The 19054-nt window shown below is 46.7% G+C and overlaps 1 protein-coding gene across 5 annotated transcripts in view; it reads right to left on the bottom strand.

Moving 5' to 3' along the window:
- Nucleotides 1-19054, bottom strand: part of pum1 (pumilio RNA-binding family member 1) — a 42639-nt gene that overhangs the window by 9827 nt on the left and 13758 nt on the right. The window contains exons 5-16 of one of the 5 annotated variants that reach the window (XM_083646779.1): nucleotides 18400-18502; nucleotides 15729-15922; nucleotides 15129-15304; nucleotides 14730-14994; nucleotides 14527-14620; nucleotides 12475-12573; nucleotides 11594-11736; nucleotides 10991-11129; nucleotides 9536-9670; nucleotides 8400-8693; nucleotides 7864-8106; nucleotides 3660-3930 (exon numbers count right to left, since the gene is read on the bottom strand). In XM_083646779.1, coding sequence (XP_083502905.1) covers nucleotides 3660-3930; nucleotides 7864-8106; nucleotides 8400-8693; nucleotides 9536-9670; nucleotides 10991-11129; nucleotides 11594-11736; nucleotides 12475-12573; nucleotides 14527-14620; nucleotides 14730-14994; nucleotides 15129-15304; nucleotides 15729-15922; nucleotides 18400-18502 — 2156 coding nt within the window. Of the gene's footprint in view, nucleotides 1-3659; nucleotides 3931-7863; nucleotides 8107-8399; nucleotides 8694-9535; nucleotides 9671-10990; nucleotides 11130-11593; nucleotides 11737-12474; nucleotides 12613-14526; nucleotides 14621-14729; nucleotides 14995-15128; nucleotides 15305-15728; nucleotides 15923-18399; nucleotides 18506-19054 lie in introns of all 5 variants that reach the window. The other 4 variants (XM_083646777.1, XM_083646778.1, XM_083646776.1 and 1 more) reach the window with 4 other exon arrangements.

Consider the following 19054-nt stretch of genomic DNA (forward strand, 5'->3'; position numbering starts at 1 on the left):
TGTTGCTTAATGCACTTTTTATACTCTTTTTTTAAGTTTTGTTGTGATGCTTTTAAATGTCCATTTTATTCTCTTCTTTTATTTTCCCGTCAACCATTTTATGTGAAGCACTTTGAATTGCCTCTGTGTATGAAATGTGCTATACAAATAAACTTGACTTGACTTGAGTAGGGTAAAGCTGCTTTCACACATGTTTGGAATTCAGGAGTTATCTAGAGGCCATACGGATGGCTGTCATGTGTGAATGTCTGCATACGGCTCATGCGCGCTCCCGCGGAGCCTCGTCCTAGCCGGAGGGAAGTGTACCCCCAGCCGTAGTCGCAGAAGCGTATTGTCCCCCCCCCCCCCCCCCCCCCCCCCCCCCCCCCTCTCCAGAGCTCCGTGAGCTCGTGAGTGCATGAGGACAGAGACTATCGTGACAGATTATTATTATATAAATAGTCGATGTGAATGAGCGAGCAAAAAACACATGCCATTTGGTTTTCAAATGAAGCTCAAAACTGCTCTGTGTGCGACAGCCAACATGTTGCGGATTGCTGGATTGAAAGGCTCATGGCTCTGATCTGATTTCATGTCTGCTTCGCACAGCACACACATTTAATAAGCATTTTTGGACGCGAGGGTCGTCCCGCTTCCCAGTATTGGACATCGCTAGGTAGGGTATCTGGATCTGGTTGCGTTCATGTCTTTGATTTAACGTTTACACAGCGTTCGCGCAAATTCCAAGTAGCGTCAAGTCAGGCAGTATAAAACGAAAACTTCCGGGTATAACCTTCGCAATAATGGCAATTAAATAAAGTAAATGCACGTGTAATGTTTTTTTGTGTGTGTTTCGAAAGATACAGAACGGAGATAAACTGGAAGAATATCTGCTCCCTTCGAAAAGTCAATTTTAACCCGTAGTGAGTCGACATTCTGATTTTTTGTTACTAAGTAATACAACATTTATTTTATTTTGAAGGTAAAAACGTTTAGCTTCCTGTATTCTGTATAATTCTAGTAGGTTTGAGGCATTTTAGGACTGAACATAGCAAAGACCTGTTTTGTTTGTACTGCTTGCGACTCGAGGAAATCGATGCATCTGGGCGTGAGTTGTAGGGTTGTTTAATTAATTACTTACTAACGTTATGCGCAAACGATTATATGCCGTGAACGTTAGGCAGTTATCGCCCATTATGTATTTTTAGTTTTCACAACTGTGTGGTCATGCCCAAATTCCCCCACCCCCGCCGCCCGCCCCCTCTCTACTTTACAAACTCTGCGGAGGTGCTACTCATGTGTGAAAGCAACATGCCTCGTGTGTGAAAGGGTACACTTCACCTATCATCCGGGGCAGGCTCAGTGGGGGGCAACCCTGACCTGATCCGGAGTTCATGTGTGAAAGTGGCTTAAGAAAGTCGTCTGCCAGTTAAGTGGGAAAAGAGATGATGGGAAAGTAAAAATGAACAACAGGGTTCCCACACCTTCTTCAACATCAAATTCAAGGTCTTTCAAGGCCTAATTCCCCAAATACAAAGGATCCAACTCAGCATAGTTTGAGGCACGGATCAAGGTTAATTACTGTTGCAACACTGAGAATTCTTCTAATGAGAACTAGCAGAAGCTCACAGACATTTAAAAGAGAGGCTTGAATGTGTGGACACCTTTCAGCTATGCTGTGTTAGTTGCAATTGCAAATGGCAGAAATCCACCGACTGCAACGCTTGTTAGAAAATATTTTGTTTTCACTTGTCGAGAGCTGGAGGCGGAGTGAAATTTGCCTGAGGTGTCGTAATTCTCTATGGAGGAAAAGGCCTAAATTAAAGCACTTTCAATAACCCCTGTCGATTTTCAAAAACTTTTAATGCAGCGAGTTCGATTTTTCAAATTCACAAACTTTGAAGGATTTCAAGGACCCGTGGGAACCCTGGACCAAAGTATACAACAGCCAGCTACCCCAGAACACAGAACAGTGGTTGCGTAAAGACTCTCGTTGTCTGTCATTTTGACAGATAGGGTCGTAAAAAATTCTGTCATAATCTATTATTACCTGCGTTAAAATGACAGATGGCCTTCAGATGTTTCTGTCTGTGGCATATAGAGTGAATCTGTAAACTCTGGTTTGATTATTCATCCCTTTCTGTAGTTTTATACAGACAATGGCAGAGACATATACAGTATAGAGAGAAGCACCCCTGTCTCTTTAACACATTTAGCCCAAGGGAACAGTCTTGAGAAAAGGAGATCAGACTGAAAAAGGCAAAGAGAGAGTTGAGGTTAACCAAGCAGCCCATCAGGTGAAGTGATGGAAGCCAGGCAAAGGCAGAGATAAAGAGGAGTGAGTGATGCTGAAGACACTGAGGGGAGGAAAATGTCTGCAACGTGCAGCCGGGACGTCACAGCGTATTAATAGAACATTTCAGTGGAAACATTGTGCCTTGAAGGCAGTGCTGGTTCAGCCCACACAGGCCCAGAAACCAGGACCCCGTCACAGTGACCTCTAGGGCTCCTGCCCACAGAATAGCACGTCTCTGGACCACATCAGAGGGCAGAGATGGTGACATCAATAAGAACCAGCGAGTATCTGTAGATAAGGATATTATGGCCTCAAGAGACAAGTGAAGGGAGGTGCCTACAATACTCCTTTCACACATTCGTCTTTACCAGCTCAGTGGCCTTGTGGTTTGAGTGTCCGCCCTGAGACTGGGAGGCTGTGAGTTCGATCCCCGGCCGAGTCATACCAAAGACTATAAAAATGGGACCCATTTGCCTCCCTGCTTGGCACTCAGCATCAAAGGGTTGGAATTGGGACGTTAGATCACCATGTGATTCCCGAGCGCGGCGCACGCTGCCGCTCACCGCTCCCCCAGGGGATGGGTCAAATGCGGAGAACAAATTTCGCACACTCAGGTGTGTGTGACAATCGGTGGGACTTTTGTCGAAAATGGAGAGAATGCACACCGTGAAATCTCAGCGAGGTGCCGGTGACGGACAAGAATCCATAGGAAGAACAGAAACCGCAGACTCTGGCTCCGATGCAATGAGTTTAATAAAAAGACAACGTTTCAGCCTGGTGGCCTTTGTCAAGTCAGTGGGACTTTACCTTTACCTTACTCACTATATCAGAGAGGGGTGGAGCCTATCCCAGCATACACTGGGTGTAATCCGATCACACAGATGAACCTGAAATATTAGGCGATTCATACCGAGCCTCGTAGAAGGGAATGTCCTTTGGGGCTGTCTGTGCCCTTACAACTTTAGCAAAAGCAGCATGTTAACATTCTGTATTCAACAAGGCAGACAGACCCAGACTTTACGCTCCAGGCAGAGAAGAGCTTAACCCAGCGGCACTCCACTGTGATCTTGATCAAAAGGTGTTTGGCAGCACTGCCTTTAACTAGTCCACCCACATACTTCCAGGGTCACTTGTGTGGTGAGAGCGGCGTGTCAGCACGGGGGATCAACTGACGTCATGTCAGTACACTCGTGTGTGCGTGTGTGTGTGTGTGTGTGTGGATTGTGTCTTTAGTGCGTTGGGCTCGTTAGTGATCTTTGCTCGTGTGTGTGGATTGTGTCTTCAGTGCGTTGGCTCGTTAGTGATCTTTGCTCGTGTGTGTGTGTGTGTGTGGATTGTGTCTTCAGTGCGTTGGCTCGTTAGTGATCTTTGCTCGTGTGTGTACCTGCTGCCATGCTGGTCCTGGCTGAACTCCATGATGTGGCCGGCGATGTCTCTGAGCTGCAGGTTGGGGTAGCGGTTGTTTCGGAAGTCCTCCAGCAGGCGGCTGCGGCCTGACGGCATCACGTCCGACATGCCGTAGCGTAGCCGTGACGACGGGAACAGCTGGCTGCTGGGAGAAAAGAGGGAGGAGCCCGAGCTGGCGGCGCTGCGGTACTTGGCCTCTGCTCCTGGGGCTGCAGAGATGAAACGCCCACTGCCATTGGTCAGACCACCTGAGGGGGGAGGGAGGTGGCGGGTTAGAAGAACTGGCTGTTTGAATGACGTCCCAGCACACAGAACCTACAGGAGCTGTAGGATTTGTAGGACATTCTACTGTAGGACATTTGAGAAATGAAATGGCTTAGTCAAAGGTTACCAGCAGAAAAACAATTAAAGCATGACAAAGCATAGATAATGTGCATAAAAAGAAGAAGAAAATACTTGGATTTTTTTTTTATCCTGCGTTCGCATGCGTATCCTGCCTGCATTCGGTTGTGCACGCTACACATACTCTCCAAATGGAGGCAGGATACGCGAGGCAGCCATCATGCACAGACGAACGCGCAGTTAAAAGCAAGTATATCTCCACGCTTAGTGGGTATGTCACCTTTGATTTCAATCACAATCACAATGCAGTGTAATTCTCCCAATGCAGTGTAATTCACACCGCTACTGAACGCATATTGGGGAAACACTGAACTGTGCAATGAAAAGATAAAGCACTGGGTGGCAGCGCTGCTTGGAATATCAAGCCACCATATATACAGGAGGCACTCTTATCTGTCGTTGTGTAAAGGAAAAGGATGCGTTTGAATGGCTTTTTGTGTTGACTTGAAGTGGAGGGTGACGCTCCTTGAAACCTGGAGGCACGTAAAGCTCTACAGTGAAGGGACGACATTTTTCAACAATCAATCGTCATGACGGTAAAAACTAAAGCGCCAGTGTAGACACACCGAGAGAACGAGAAAGAACGAGCAGCAACTAGAGCACGAGCGATGCGTCACCTCACGTCTCCTGTGTCGGGGCCAAAAAGTTGCATTTGAACACAGCGCAAACACGACAGCCGAACGGGGAACTAGCATGTACGTTCTGCACCTGCGTGAGACCTGATTCAATGAAACACAAGCAGCGTTTGCCTAACATAAAGCTCACTTAAATGGTTTCCTAATATACAGTAGCTACTTGTAATGGAGAATATGTCTGATGAGAAGTTGTAAATGGCTCTGGTGTTGTCAGTCAGCCCTGGTCTGGTCTTTTGCTTGTGGAACAAAGGAAGAGGTGGATAAATGAGAAGCCGTGCTAAATGGGTGATGCAGCGAGAGGCTTTTCCAAAGACACGTCGTCTTGAAAATATCTGTGTTTTGGAAATAGCAGATGAGAAGTTGGAAAATGAGCAGAGCGTTTTGTGTGTGCACTCTCTTCTCCTGCGCTGGTTCGCTACCCCTGACCAGCCAATCAGTGATTTCTCTACCCCTGACCAGCCAATCAGAGTGATTTCTGAGAGCTGATTCAACATGTTGAAATCAGCCGGAAAAGCTACAGACAAGCCACCGTCAAAGTAGACTAGAGCCAACGGTGGGGGTCCGGGACACACCGCAAATAGTAGAGCGACAGACGCACAGACATGGCTGACGGCCGACTGTCGGCTTGGTGTGTCTGGGGCTTAAGGGGCGGTTTGAAAATAACCATAATTATCCTTCAAGTGCAGCTAATGATTTGGTTTGTTTCAGTTTCCATGACCTGGCATGATGACGACATGACGGCACATTTTTTCTCGAGCTGATGCATCGGTTTAATTGCTAGAATAAACGTCAGAATAATCAATTATCCGGGGCGCCTGTTCGGGGTGATGGGGAACTGGTGGGAATAGCGTGATCCTCCCACGTGCTACATCCTTGCCGGTGAAGCTCCCCGCTGTCGGGTGAAAAGAGGCGGCTGGCAACTGCACATGTATCAGAGGAAGCATGCGTGTGTGTGTGTCTGTGTGTGTGTGTGTGTGTGTCTATGAAAAATCAATTATCAAAATAATTGTTTGTTGGAGCCCTATGTACAACCAAGACAAACTACTAACAATCTTGTTGAACAACAGTAAGTTGACCAAACATCTTATTTGCCAAAACATATAGGCTATGCCTTTAAACAAACACGCGTATTAGCAATGTGAAGCAAGACTTCGAGCCAGTTGACTTGAAAGGATAATACAGTTTTTTTGTTCCAATTGTCATTCAGTGTTTTCATATCAGTGCGTGGATTCTGTTTACTGTCAATCACCTGACAGCCACAGAAAGCAATAGAAGCCTCCGCCAGGAAATAATTAATCCCTTAGAAACATGTCGCTTTTACTGTCAAATTCATGTCTTCTTCTTTTAAGTGTCTTTGTTGCTTTGCAGTACCGGTAAATTAAGTCTGCATTTTAAAAACAATGAAAGAACAACTAATTATATACAGGATGCATTGCAAAATGACAGTAGGAAAATGGGCTGTAACACTAAATGAGTGTGTTACATGCACCTTAATATTCCGTTTATGTTCAGGTCAGGATATTTAAATATTCTGTTTATAAATTGGCAAATGTACCCGCCATATCCCATTTACAATACCTGGGATCAGCCCATATTTGAAGCATGAAAAACCAGAATATACTCGCTGTAACATAGCTATGTGACCGCTATATTCAGGCATGTAAAACCATATTATGTTTAATTATCGAAGTTCGGAAACCGCACAAGCACGGACTCCATGGGGTCATAAGAATCAAGATATTCAAGCAACAGGAAAACTATAGCATGTTAGACGTTACATGTATGGAATTGTATGAGGTACATACTGTGGTCATGCTATTTGAACAAAGTTGACCTAGTCTGATGATGTTCCTGCTAGAAGCCCATTCATCTCCAGGTGAAGCCATCAGGCATGTGGAGACATGCGGGAGCCATGTCTTGTCATTTATCTGTCATGTATGAAACTGACCACTGTGTGGATCACAGGTCTCTCTCAGTACAGAGAGACTAACCTCACTGACTTTGTTCATGTTGTTCCTCTCCAATGGTGCATCATTAAATGTCTAATTGATCAGATTAACTCCTGTCTGGTTCACCAAACACACAGCTATATGAAAAAACTGGTAACCAATAGTTCCATATCCTGGTAATAACACAAGCTGTGTTTCCATTACAGTTTTTCGCAAAAGAATTGCGATATTTCTACAACTTCGACAATGTACAATTGCGACTTGTAGGCGTTTCCATTGAAGTTGCGTTTGAGTGATTCCCCGTTGCAGCAGCTGCCCACAGTGATTACGCACGGGGATCTGCCCCATATCCCGTCCCCTGCATGCTCAAATCCAACCAATGGTCAATGCAAATCCCAACATGAAGTTACAATGCATATAAACGAGCCTGATTATCAATTCAAAAGAAAATGAGTCGCAAAATGTTGCTGGCTGCGTGAATGCAGTCAGCGCGACAGGCAGAGGAAAAAAGGTAGCCTAATAGCCTACAACTGGTCCGATTTAGAGATGGAGGGGGGAAAAGGCTGATTTGGTTCTATAATTGCACCTGAAACGTGTGCAATGTATTAGCCTACTCACAGTCACTGTATTCACTTCAGACAGCACCACCGCACCAGTGTGTGCTTTTCATCCTCTCATCTCGCCGCTGTGCCAAATGCGCGCACACAGGCAGCCTGCTGTCACCATGGACCGATTTCTGCCATTAAACATTATCTAATTTGCCCGGCTACGCTTTTGCATAACACTCGTCTTTCTGCTAGGTAGCGTTGCTTCAAAGTTTTCCACTTGCTGCGGAGGTTTTGACACGGCTATCGAACCTTACTTACCAAACTTATTTTCCGCTCCTTTTCCAAGGGATAATATGGGTCACATGACGTGCAAATGCGAAAAATGTGTTTCCATTACACTTTTGCGATAAACTTCTATATCGACACGTCTGAAAAACCACCTCATGAGAGCGAAAAAACTTTTTGCGATATTTGGGAGGTTTTTCGAAATTCACGTGTTTCCATTACCCAATTTCTATTGCGATATATAGATTTTGCGCATTTCTGAGAGTAATGGAAACACGACTACACTCAGATTCTCAGAATACTAATGTGCATCAATTGATTTGACAATTTTGAACATGACTGCAGCACAGACACACACTTACCAAGATTAAGGTTAGACGAGGAGCTGTGATTGGACAGGGAAGGTGGGGGTGTGAGGGAGTGGGAGGGGCCCTGGTTGGGGAGGGGCATGCCCACGGGGCCAGGGGAAGGGCTAAAGCCCAAGGTGCCGTTGTAGAAGCCTCCGTGGCCAATTGGGGTGAGGCTGGAGGGCGTGCGTTTGTACAGCTCGTTGTTGCCCGTCAGGGAGTCCCGCCTGGAGCCGCTGCCACCACTGGAGTTAGCCACTAGAGGGAGACAAAAGGCACAAATTAGATTCTACTACCTGGAGAATCTGTGAGAGGATAAACCACTCTCTTTAGGTTTGTTTGCTTCATTTGAAATTAGTGCAAAGCATCCAACTTGTACGTGACTCAGCATTCCACAATTAATGTTTACACTATCAAAGATTTAGCAAGTGAAAATAAGAAACACCAGATGATAAATGCCACTGATCTCAATGTCTGATACAATTTGTTTGATCAAACATCTCAGGAGAAGATCCCTCCACATACACAGCAGATGAGTGTGGACTCCCTACCTGCAGTGCCGAAGCCTCCCAGCGTGGCCCCCAGCGTAGCTCCGAGGGAGGAGGAGTTGGGCTGGCCGAACCCCAGGGAGGCGGAGCCTGGCCCAGGCTGGCCGGAGCCCTGTGAGAAGAGGGAGGAGCTCTGGGAGGAGGAGGTGAGGGAGGAGGAGCCATAAAAAGAGCTGCCTCCCAGGCCCCCGCCCCCCTGCTGCTGTTGCTGCTGGGACGCCATGGCACGGAACGGACCGTTGGCCCCGCCTCCGAGACCACCGTTGGCACCGCTGGCCGAGGCTGCCGCCGCTGCGACTGGAGAGGGAGAGGAGGAGGTGAAAGAGAGAACAAGTTGCAAGTTATTCCAGGACTTTTCCCTGCCCATTTAACTCAAGGCAGCCCACCCAAGTGTTGTTTCGGACCACCTTAATTAAAGCATCATATACCTTTTGCTTGCCTAAGCCCTTTGAATTCATTCCAGGTGTTAACATTGTTTTATCACCAACCTAATTCAACTAACATGAATGTAAATCCAGGATGTACCGTATGAGGTGTATTAGTGTCTAGAATCCCATATTCACACAGACTCATGGGCTCTCCTGTGTGTGAGGTCTCATATTCACACAGACTCATGGGTACTCTCCTGTGTGTGAGGTCTCATGTCCTTGGGACTTTGCATTTCTGCAAGAGACGGTGAAATACAGTAGGTGTTGTTTAGGTCAGTGGATTAAATGCATTGTTGTATAAAACACAACAGTCCTCTGGGAGTTACACTGTTCACACACTATTGTATGCAGGTTTACGTTCGGGGATCTTGTGAAACAGTGTTTTCTTTCATCACACAGTTCAGATCATCTTTTCCACTCGTGTAGTCACATTTTACATGAACCTACCCTAAATTGGAAATCCCTACGCAATAATGCGTAGAATGCAAGAAAAAATAAGAGTGGTTAAATCAAGTAGGGGTGGAAATTTTGAATCATTTCACTCCCGATTAAGCTAAAATCACTATCGGATGCTAAAAAGAGATGTAACTGAAGGCTCTTTGTTAGTCATAAACACGTAACCCAGGCAATGGACGACAACCTAATCTTCCCAGATTAAAATGTCGTGTGTGCAAAGCGATGAGCAGCACACGCTTCTCTGTGCAGCGTTACCTGCTTGTGCTGCAGAAGGGGATATGATGACGGAGCCAGGAGCCATGAGGCGGACAGGGCCGCTCCTGCCCCCAGTGTTGACCACCAGGGCACCTGTCTGGTCATAGTAGGCTGCTGGCGCCAGGACTGGGTAGCCTGGGGGGGGAACAGGACAGCAACAATCAGAGTGTGCCTCAATACAACAGATTCCAGCGTGCAGCGTTTCCTGGAGATATTATAGGATGGCTTTACCGATTATCAACCCACTTCGTATCATTAGAATGTGGGTAATAAAAGCACATGGGCAGTGTAAGCCTTTTCTATATGTTTTCCGCATGGGGGGGAAAAAATCCTCCCTTTGTCTGGCCTGCAGAAACTCCGCCCCCGCCAGCTGCAAGTCATTAAGGCTCGTTAAGGCTCTCCATGCATTTCTCCATTGATGTGCCGCATACGTAAATAAAAATAAACTATAACAGCACCCCTCGGAGCAGACGCCGCATCTCGAGCAGAACTTCCGCAGTTCCGTTCTGACGCATTGTGACGTAAAATGCATCACAATGGAGCGTTTTGCCAGAGGCGGAAATGGGATCTCTCCATGTAACCTGACGCTGCCAGATGGTTTGTTTTACAGATCCATCTGGGAACTCGATCTTGGAAAGCGGTTAAAAAGGGAAGGAACTTTGAAAAGCTATGTGGCTGATGGATGAACCATCTGTCTATAGAGACAGTCCGCATGTCTGGGAACGCCCACAAAATGTTAAACGGCTGGCGCGCGAGTGGGGTAAAACCGCCCATATATCTCATGGGCTGACTCACCAAAACACGGAACTGCGGCTCTAAACTACAGGTTTGGGGGTTCTAGAGCAGAACACAAGACGTCTGCTCAGATGTGCGTTTACTGCGGTGGTTAAATCCCCGATCGTGTCTGCCTGGGCTGGGCTATCAGCTAAATTCTAACTTTGCTGAATGGATAGAACGGGGAATGGATAGACCACGCCCCCAGCCAGGCTGAGCCAGCTAAACCAGCGTCTATGACGAGACGTGGCCTCAACCTATCACGGGCTAACTTCAACTTAAGACCGCCTCCTCCGCCCTCGGACACGGATTGATTCAAACCAATAGGAGCGTGGCAAGATGGATTTGTCGCGTCATCGTGATCTCGTTCTCGCGCCAATCCGGCTGCCTCGCCAGGTGATGTAGATGTGGGCGCTGGTGCTCCTTTGTGTTCTGAATAATTGAAGCCAGTCCAGTATCAGTTCCAATAGGTGCTGCAGATTATTAACAACTCTTGTTTCGATATCTATGTGTTGTAAATGTAATTAGGTGCTTTTGTTGGGATTATCGACAGAGCAATAAAACCAGATGACTGCACTTAAAATGAATGTAAGGGAAAAAAACGTATACAAACATATGCCCATATGGTCACTTTTGCATATAAGCAAAACAGTGTGTCTGTGTATGTAGTGCACTACTCACCAGGGACCCCGGCTGCCAGCCCCTGCCCGAAGGCCAGGGCTGAGTTGACTGCTGCTGCTGCAACCAGCTGGTCATTCTGCTGACTCTGCTGACCCTGGCTGGGGGTCAAAGGTCGCTGGTTGCCTCCACCACGCATCACCTTTAAAGGGGAAGAAGAAGAAGAAGAGGCACATGAGCTGCCTAATGTCCTGCTGTTGTTCCTCATTAATATGCAAATATATGCAGCAAGATGCTCCAAATCTAATCAGATCATCTACTCTATGGGTTATTGTGTTCCCAAGAATGTGTCTACAGACGCCAGCATCACGACATGATGTCCCGCTGCCATGCACCACCCGGGGTCAGAGGAGAGCGCACAGGTGAGACTTAAACGATAACAAGGCAGGAGGAGGAAACGTCATTATTCCATTTCTTCTTGCTTAGCTACTCCGCTACATGGAGCGCAAAGATCATACGAGCTCCATGCTTGTAGATCTAAGCGGGGCAGCAGTCAGACTGAATCCACGTTCAAACTGGGACATAGGGAGAGCCGCCCTCAGAGAAACATCTTCAGCCAACGGCGATCAGCATGCCAGTCATTTTGTCCAATGGCAGTAGACTGACCTGCTGTTGGTTCTGCTGGCCTTGACCTCCTCCCTGCTGATTGGCTGAGTTGTTGGCTGCAGCGGCCTGCTGCTGGAACAGGTTGGCAGGGTAGACACCCCAGGGGGTCACACCGTAGTACTGGGGAGGCATCACCGCCGGACCTACACACACACACACACACACACACACACACACACACACACACACACACAATACACATAAGTCTTACTATGGAAGATGACGCAATTTGAATAATAACTTCAATGGTTCTAAATAGTACCAACAGCCATTTAGCAGCAAGTCAATGTAAGTGTGTAGTGGGCCTTTTCCACTATCATCTTTAGCCATCTTTTAGTCAAATTTGGTTTCCATTACAATTATCTATGTGCCAAGCCGGGCCGTGCCACGCTCGAGTTGGACCTACTCCAGAGTGGGGCCAAAGCGCACCGGACCCGCCTCCAAGCGGGCTGCGGTGACGTCTGGCCAGCCGTGGCCAGCCCATGATGACCCCCCTTCTGCCTCCTCCCCCTCATACAGCTGTGCTCTGTTCAGCTCTTGGTACTTTTGTAGCTTCCAACTGAAGCTCTGTGGTTTGAAGTTTAGTTTCTCTCCTGTGTTTCGCTTTGTACTTTCAGATATCTGCTTTATTTCAGTGTTTCAGTGTACGGCATTTATTGTGAAGGACATAAAAGGAAATGCAATGTTTCAGCCGTCACACACAGCCATATTGCTGCTGCCGCGGCTTTGCATGTCGAGACAAGCATGTCACCCGATAAAGACACACCTTCAAGCGGGTATCCCGGTTATCATGGAACTACAAATCCCAGCCGCGCTGGGCTGCTGCGCCGGCTCGCACGTGTGTGTGTGTGTGTGTGTGTGGTGATGCAGCTTGGTCTTACCCAGTGTAGCTGCGGCAGCCAGTCCGGCTGCGTAGGGGTCTGTCCCTGGTGGAGCAGCACTGATGATGTAAGGGTTGGGCACAAACGCTGGGGCCAGACCTGGACACCACATGGAGGAGAAGGTTGAAGCGGGGCCTACTGGTCAGATGTAGTACATGGTTAAACCCATCACACGTACAGGAGTGAAGCTCCGTTTACAATTCTGAACACACATCAGATCTACTCAAGTACATAGTGGAGTAGGACGAGGAATAAGGATTGAAGCTCTACAAGAAGCCCACTCTCAAAACATGCATTTGTCCCTGCCACTAGTTTTGTGGCTGGGGCTGGGGGGGGGGGGGGTTCTGAAAGTGAGTTTCTGCCAGCAATCTCAGCACTTTGGTACTGATCAATAACCCTATCAAACTCCTGTAGATATGATATGGTAATTTTGTGCTGAGGGACACTAAAAAATCTTACTTATTGCACCTTAAAGATCACAGCACACTTGAGCACAGAGATTAAATTGCAGAGGAAAATGTTGACTGACGCTTATTTGAAAACGGCCCTTTGAAAATGCAATAAGTGCCAAAATTCAAATGGCATAGTGAGAAAACATGCAGGCACAGAACTGACAAATGGGCGGCTTGATTTCACTTTTTATTTCAACTGTAGTAAGCATGGACAGACTAGCAGTCTTTAGCATACTAACTGCCTACTACGGCCTCCTGCAGTAAGCGATATTTTACAATGAAGCAATCCAGTCTTAAAATAATTTACCGGCCCATTTATTCAGGCATTTAACTAGAATGTTAAATAGGATCAATATCTTTTTCCAAAAATGTGCTGTGGAGCCTTTATTATAATTTTTTTTAACATGGCTATCTTAACCAAGTCCCATTATTCCTACTGTAGATTGACACAGCCTCCACCACATGTCATTAATATCTACATGATGATAGATGATCATTTTACACTAAGACGTCAAATTGCAGCAAACTCTTTTGGGTTACTATAGTGATGCTGATCAGTAGTTTGCCATTTAAATGCTCAATGATCTTTTTTTAGTTCAATAAGATTACAGCATACACTATGCCATCATCAAATGTCAAGGTCTACAGGGACGCACTTGTAAGCCAATTTATGACTCATATGACATTTGGGACTTTTAAATCCTCACGACGGCAATACAACATTTTTTAGACCATTTTGTGAGTATTACTACACTATATGGATTACTGCTCTGGGTGTCTCTCACACTCTCCCTCTTAGCCAGGGGTGCCCAAATTCTTTCCCATGAAGGGCCAAAACTCAATCTGGGTGGAGGGCTGAGGGCCAAAAATAAACGTTGTGGAATTACATTAAAATGTATTGTGTTTTATAGAAAATTAACATTCTAAATCTAAAATAACATTTCAATATAATAATCTACGGTACTTTTTATCTGTTTGGTAATTGTAATAATTTGCAATTGGTTATATACATTTAAAAAAACATCTGCATTTGTGGGGAGCTTAAACATTTAATCAGTAAACACCCCGTTAAAAACAGTTGTATTTTCCACCTTTGTAATCAAGAGAGAAATTTGACTTAATTCACAACTTGAAAAATCCTCAAGGTACTTTGAAAATCAGCTTTATTGTCCATCTTTTGTAAACAATTTGCTATGACAATTTGCCAAAAACATGCAATATCCTGGTTGCTAATGTGGTTCCTCCTCTGGTCGTTAAGGGCGCCTGTTCAGAGGGAGGGGAACTGGTTGGAATAGCGTGAACCTCCCACGTGCTATGTCCTACCGGTGAAGCTTCCTCTGTCAGGTGAAAAGAAGCGGCTGGCTAACTGCCCATGTCTCGGAGGAAGCATGGAGCCAGTTTCGGCTCTCCCCAGATCGGCAGAGGGTGGAGTAGCAACCAGGATAAATAAATTAAGTTAGCACTAATGGGGGATAAAAAAATGGGATACAAAATCGGGGGGGGGGGGGGGGGGGATATATATAAAAAAAAAAAAAAAAAATTTCCCCAAATCCATGGCGGGCCAAAACAAACAGAGCAAATTGGTCAGCACTGCTCTTACCAATGTGAGACTGCTGTGCTGCTGCCAGGGCGTACTGCTGCTGCTGGGCTGCTGTCAGCTGCTGCACTGCGAGGGCGTTGTTCCTCTGGAACAGCTACAACGCACCACAGACCACAGTCAATCAATCGCATTTTAGCGCCAAGCTGAGCCTCCAAGAGAGCTAGTGACAAAAGGTCATCATGCTCCATGTCTGTCACGCATACCTGCTGCTGGTTGGCGTAGTCAAACAAGCCCACGGTGGGTGCAGAGTCCATGGGCATCTGGGAGTTGTAGTCAAACTGAAGCGGCTCCATCACAGACTCCATTTGGTCCATGGTGACGCCGCCCTGCTGCACGTCAGAGAAGTCCTCAGGGGGCTTGGGACCTCCACCGACTCCCAGGGGTGCCAGGCCCTCTGCCCCTACACCCCCGGGACCCCCAAGCAGGTCACCCTCGGGGCCGGGGGGCGGCATGTTGCCTGGGGGACGACTGCAGGTAGCAGAGAGAAGAGCAGAAGTTCCGTTTATACCCTCAAGATAAACATTTCTCCAGAGTGCTCTGTGTGTGTGTGTGTGTGTGTGTGTGTGTGTGTGTGCACGCGCGTCTCTCTCCACGAGTCCTACCCAAACTCTTTGACATCCACGTCAAGACCATTCTGCACAGGCAGTCCATTGGGGTTGATGATGACGTCACTGATGACATCCGCTTCGTTCTCCGCCAGCTCTTTCAGTTTCTCTCCCTCGAACACCGCCTTTGGCTTCTCCCTCTTCTCCTCCTCCACCTCTCCGTCTCTCTGCCCCTGTGCGTTTGGCAAGAGAGAGAGAGCGAGAAGAGGAACATTAGCCAAATCCACAGAGCGATATGGTGACAGCCAGAAGTAGAGGTGTTGATAGACCGATACAAAAGGTACAGTCAAATGACTAGGGAGGACAGACTGACATGGACAAGGTGAGAGCAAACACCGTGTCTTCTTGACAATGACTGAGTGATGGGAAGACAAACTGCGAGAGAGAATGACAGATAGGTTGTGCAGTCAACATTCAGGGGAAGTGTGATGTGTGCTGAGGTGGCTCCACACAAAGTCAAGACCTTGACTGATTGTCTGGAGATGCTATTAGGATGGACAGAATGGAAGTGATTTAGGGATGTAAGGTAAATGAGTGATGAGACTGAGGAGTGACAGACTGATGGATGGAGAGAGAGAAGAGATCGGTGGGACTCACGTAGGGACCCTTGCGGAGGCAGGAGTCCAGCTTGTCGGCCGGCGAGGAGGAGAGGACGTACTCCACCATGCTCACTCCCAGCCCTCCACTCTCTGACCGCGGAGACATCACCGAGCCCACCCCGACTTCCCCGCCGCCATGGAAACCCTGCCCTGGCCGACGGGCCACCATGATTGGCTGAGACACCGAGTGATCTGGCGTGAGAGGAAGAACAGGAGCTGTTAATCGACATCCACACTAGTGGAAAATTAAACAATGTCGTGTTTAAGCTCCAAATTGATAGCTTACAATAGACACACACTTTTTCAAGCAACTTGGTTGCAGATGATTTTTTTTTCTTCCCCAAACTTCCCCAACACTCAAAATGTAAAATATTACCGTAAATTCCGGACCATAAGGCGCACCGGTATATAAGCCGCAGCAGCAAAATTGACTGTTTTTTACATATATAAGCCGCACCGGACTATAAGCCGCGGGCGTTTTGATGTTTAATTACCATATGTAAGGGTTCGTACACAGAGGGGATTGTCGGGAAAGAGATGGCTGTTTGGGGAAGCTCCCATTTATTAACATTTCAACAAAACAAAACAAAAGTCAGGTCACTAATCCCCAGACAAAATCACACAACAATAGGCTATATGTGCAGCAAACGGCTGTAACCAGAGAAGTCAAGTCACTAATCCTCGTCTTCCTCTTCTTCCTGCGTACTGAAACAACCAAAGTCCTCATCTTCAGTGTCGGAAACGAACAGGTTCAGGGTGGCTTCGTCAACCACTCTCCTCTCTCCTTCATTGTCACTCAAAATCAAACGAACTCCTCTTCGTCACTGTCGGTGTCGGCATCGAACAGCCTCTGAAGCCTCTGACGGCCCTCAGCGCCAGCTGTGGCGGCGTCATCCTCTTCATCCCGCAGCAGTCCAGCCTTTTGGAACCCGTTGGTGATTGTGGATGTTTTCACACTCCTATAATATTCCGTGATCTTCCTTTGTGTGAATTCGCCGAAGTTTGTGATTTTCTCCTGGTAGTCGGGAGGGAGTTGTTCAGTAGTTCTCGCCCGGACGGACAGTCCCTTTCGTCTCATGAATCGGAAGCACCAAGATGGGCCACCTATGAAATGTTCAATTTTCATTTCGGTGGCGACTGTTTTGGCCTTCAGTCGGATCTGCACCGTGGAAACGCCTCGGCCGTCTGCTCTCTGGGTCAACACCCAATCTTCAAGGGAATCTTCAAGTTCGGGCCATCTGCTTTTATGACCTCTGAAGGACTTTTTGGTCTTCTTGCACTGAGACAGTTCCTCCTGCTGCACCTTCCAACGCCTCACCATTGACTCGTCGATGCCCAGGTTACGCGCTGCTGCTCTATTTCCCTCTTTTAATGCGAGATTGACTGCTTTCAACTTGAAAGCTGCGTCGTGTGAATTTCTGCGTACCTTCCCCATGGTAAGTGAGAGAGAGTCTGCTCGTCTTGTTGTGATTCCGGGCTGCTGATGAACTTTGAACCGGTAGGAGTAACCGGTTGATTTCCGCCAATGATGTCAAGTCTTTCATACACAAAGGCAATTCAAGGTGCTTTACAAAAAAATAATCGAAAAAACAAGCAGCAAAGCAATGCACATAAAATGTGCTGATGAAGCTGTGTAACCTGTAAAATCCATCGATTTTGGAGGTCACCGAGTGGCCGTTTGCTTACCGTAATTACCATATGTAAGGGTTCACGCACAGAGGGGATTGTTGGCTGTTTGAGGAAGCTCCCATTTACCGTATTACCGTAACATTTCAACAAAACAACATAACACAACACCACCTTTGTTTATTTTTACAGTGCACACAGTGTCCGCGGTGTGGTGAAAAGAGGGCAAGAGAGGAAATTAAAACAGAAGTGGATTTATAGTTAGAAAGAGTGCTAAAAAAGAGAGATTTTATTTGTATTTTTTTTTTTTTTTTTTCTGAAAAAATCCATAGATAAGCCGCACCGTTATATAAGCCGCAGGGCCAAAAAACGGGGAAAAAGCCGCAGCTTATAGTCCGGAATTTACGGTACTCAAGAAAATGTGCCATATTGACGCGGTTACAAACCAGAGCTTAACCGCTTCAGATATGAGAAGAACCGAAAAGACAAGTCTAACCATGACCTATGACGAGGGGCCATGATCAGCACTGCTTCCAAATGCAGATTACATGTTAACACGCTATGGACACATGAGTGGTCTTGTAGACTCCTGCAAGGAATGTTCCAGAAACATGCTGTCTAACACACAGAAAGAAGCTGGCTTCTTTGATTTGAAAGGAAAACTACCAGAAGGATTTCACCCACACGTGAGCTCTCATTCATCACGTTCTGCAGCTATGAACAAGTCCGGTGTCAGATTGCTTGAAAAATGCTGGGCTATGTTTCTTTCACCATCATGCCTATAATAATGCCGACTGCATTGTGTCAATATGTTGCATCAGACCAGGAATCTCACGATCATACAAATATGCCTGGGACAGCGTCAGCCAGGGTGATAAAGGGGAGTGCAGCTTCCAGGCTGATTTTAGCTCATCATTGCTCTTTGATTTTGACAGGAATCTAAATATAACATTTAAATATAACTTCCAAGTGGCTCCAGCATCTCCCTCGTGACACCTTGCTGCCACCGTATCACTGATATGTAAAGCAGACCAAGTGAATACCTGAGGCCCCCCATGCGCTGTCCCTCCACTGGTCCAGGAAGATCCCTTTTGGCCCATCCTTCCCAGAGTCATCGGCCTCCCAGAACTTCTTACCCGTTAGCAGCTGCTGCAGAGACACAAGGCGGCAGAGGAAGAAGAGGAACAGATGGAAGAGTTGATAACAAGAGAAAGAAAAGAAATGGGAACGGAGGGAAAAAAACACACACAAGGCACAATACGGTTAGAGAGCAGGCGAAGGGGTGTAAAACTAAGTACTTTGTTTATTCAATACATAAACCAACAGGTATCTATAACCCTGTGCACCCCTGCAGAAAAAGCATTAAAACCTGATGTGACATTGTTAAAGGAGTCGCTGCTGTGGTATTTTGCACTGTACTTTGCCAGTGATGGTTTCTCTGCAGTGTCACTGGTACTTTGCCCTACTTTGCCCTCTATACTGGAACCTGCCACACCTCCAAACACACACATGTGCCAATCAAACAAGACCAGTGAAGCAACTACAAATAATGCAACGTGAGAACGTAAGCCAGTGCCTGAGAGCGTGTTTTATAAAACAATGTCTGTAGCCACCACTTTATTTATATAATGCTATACGGACAAAAAAATACGAGTGCTCACATTCACAGTAACTTCGGCACTAGACGTACGTTATAAC

The sequence above is a fragment of the Poromitra crassiceps genome (assembly GCF_964638095.1).
Source record: "Poromitra crassiceps genome assembly, chromosome: 11".
Lineage (NCBI taxonomy): Eukaryota > Metazoa > Chordata > Actinopteri > Beryciformes > Melamphaidae > Poromitra > Poromitra crassiceps.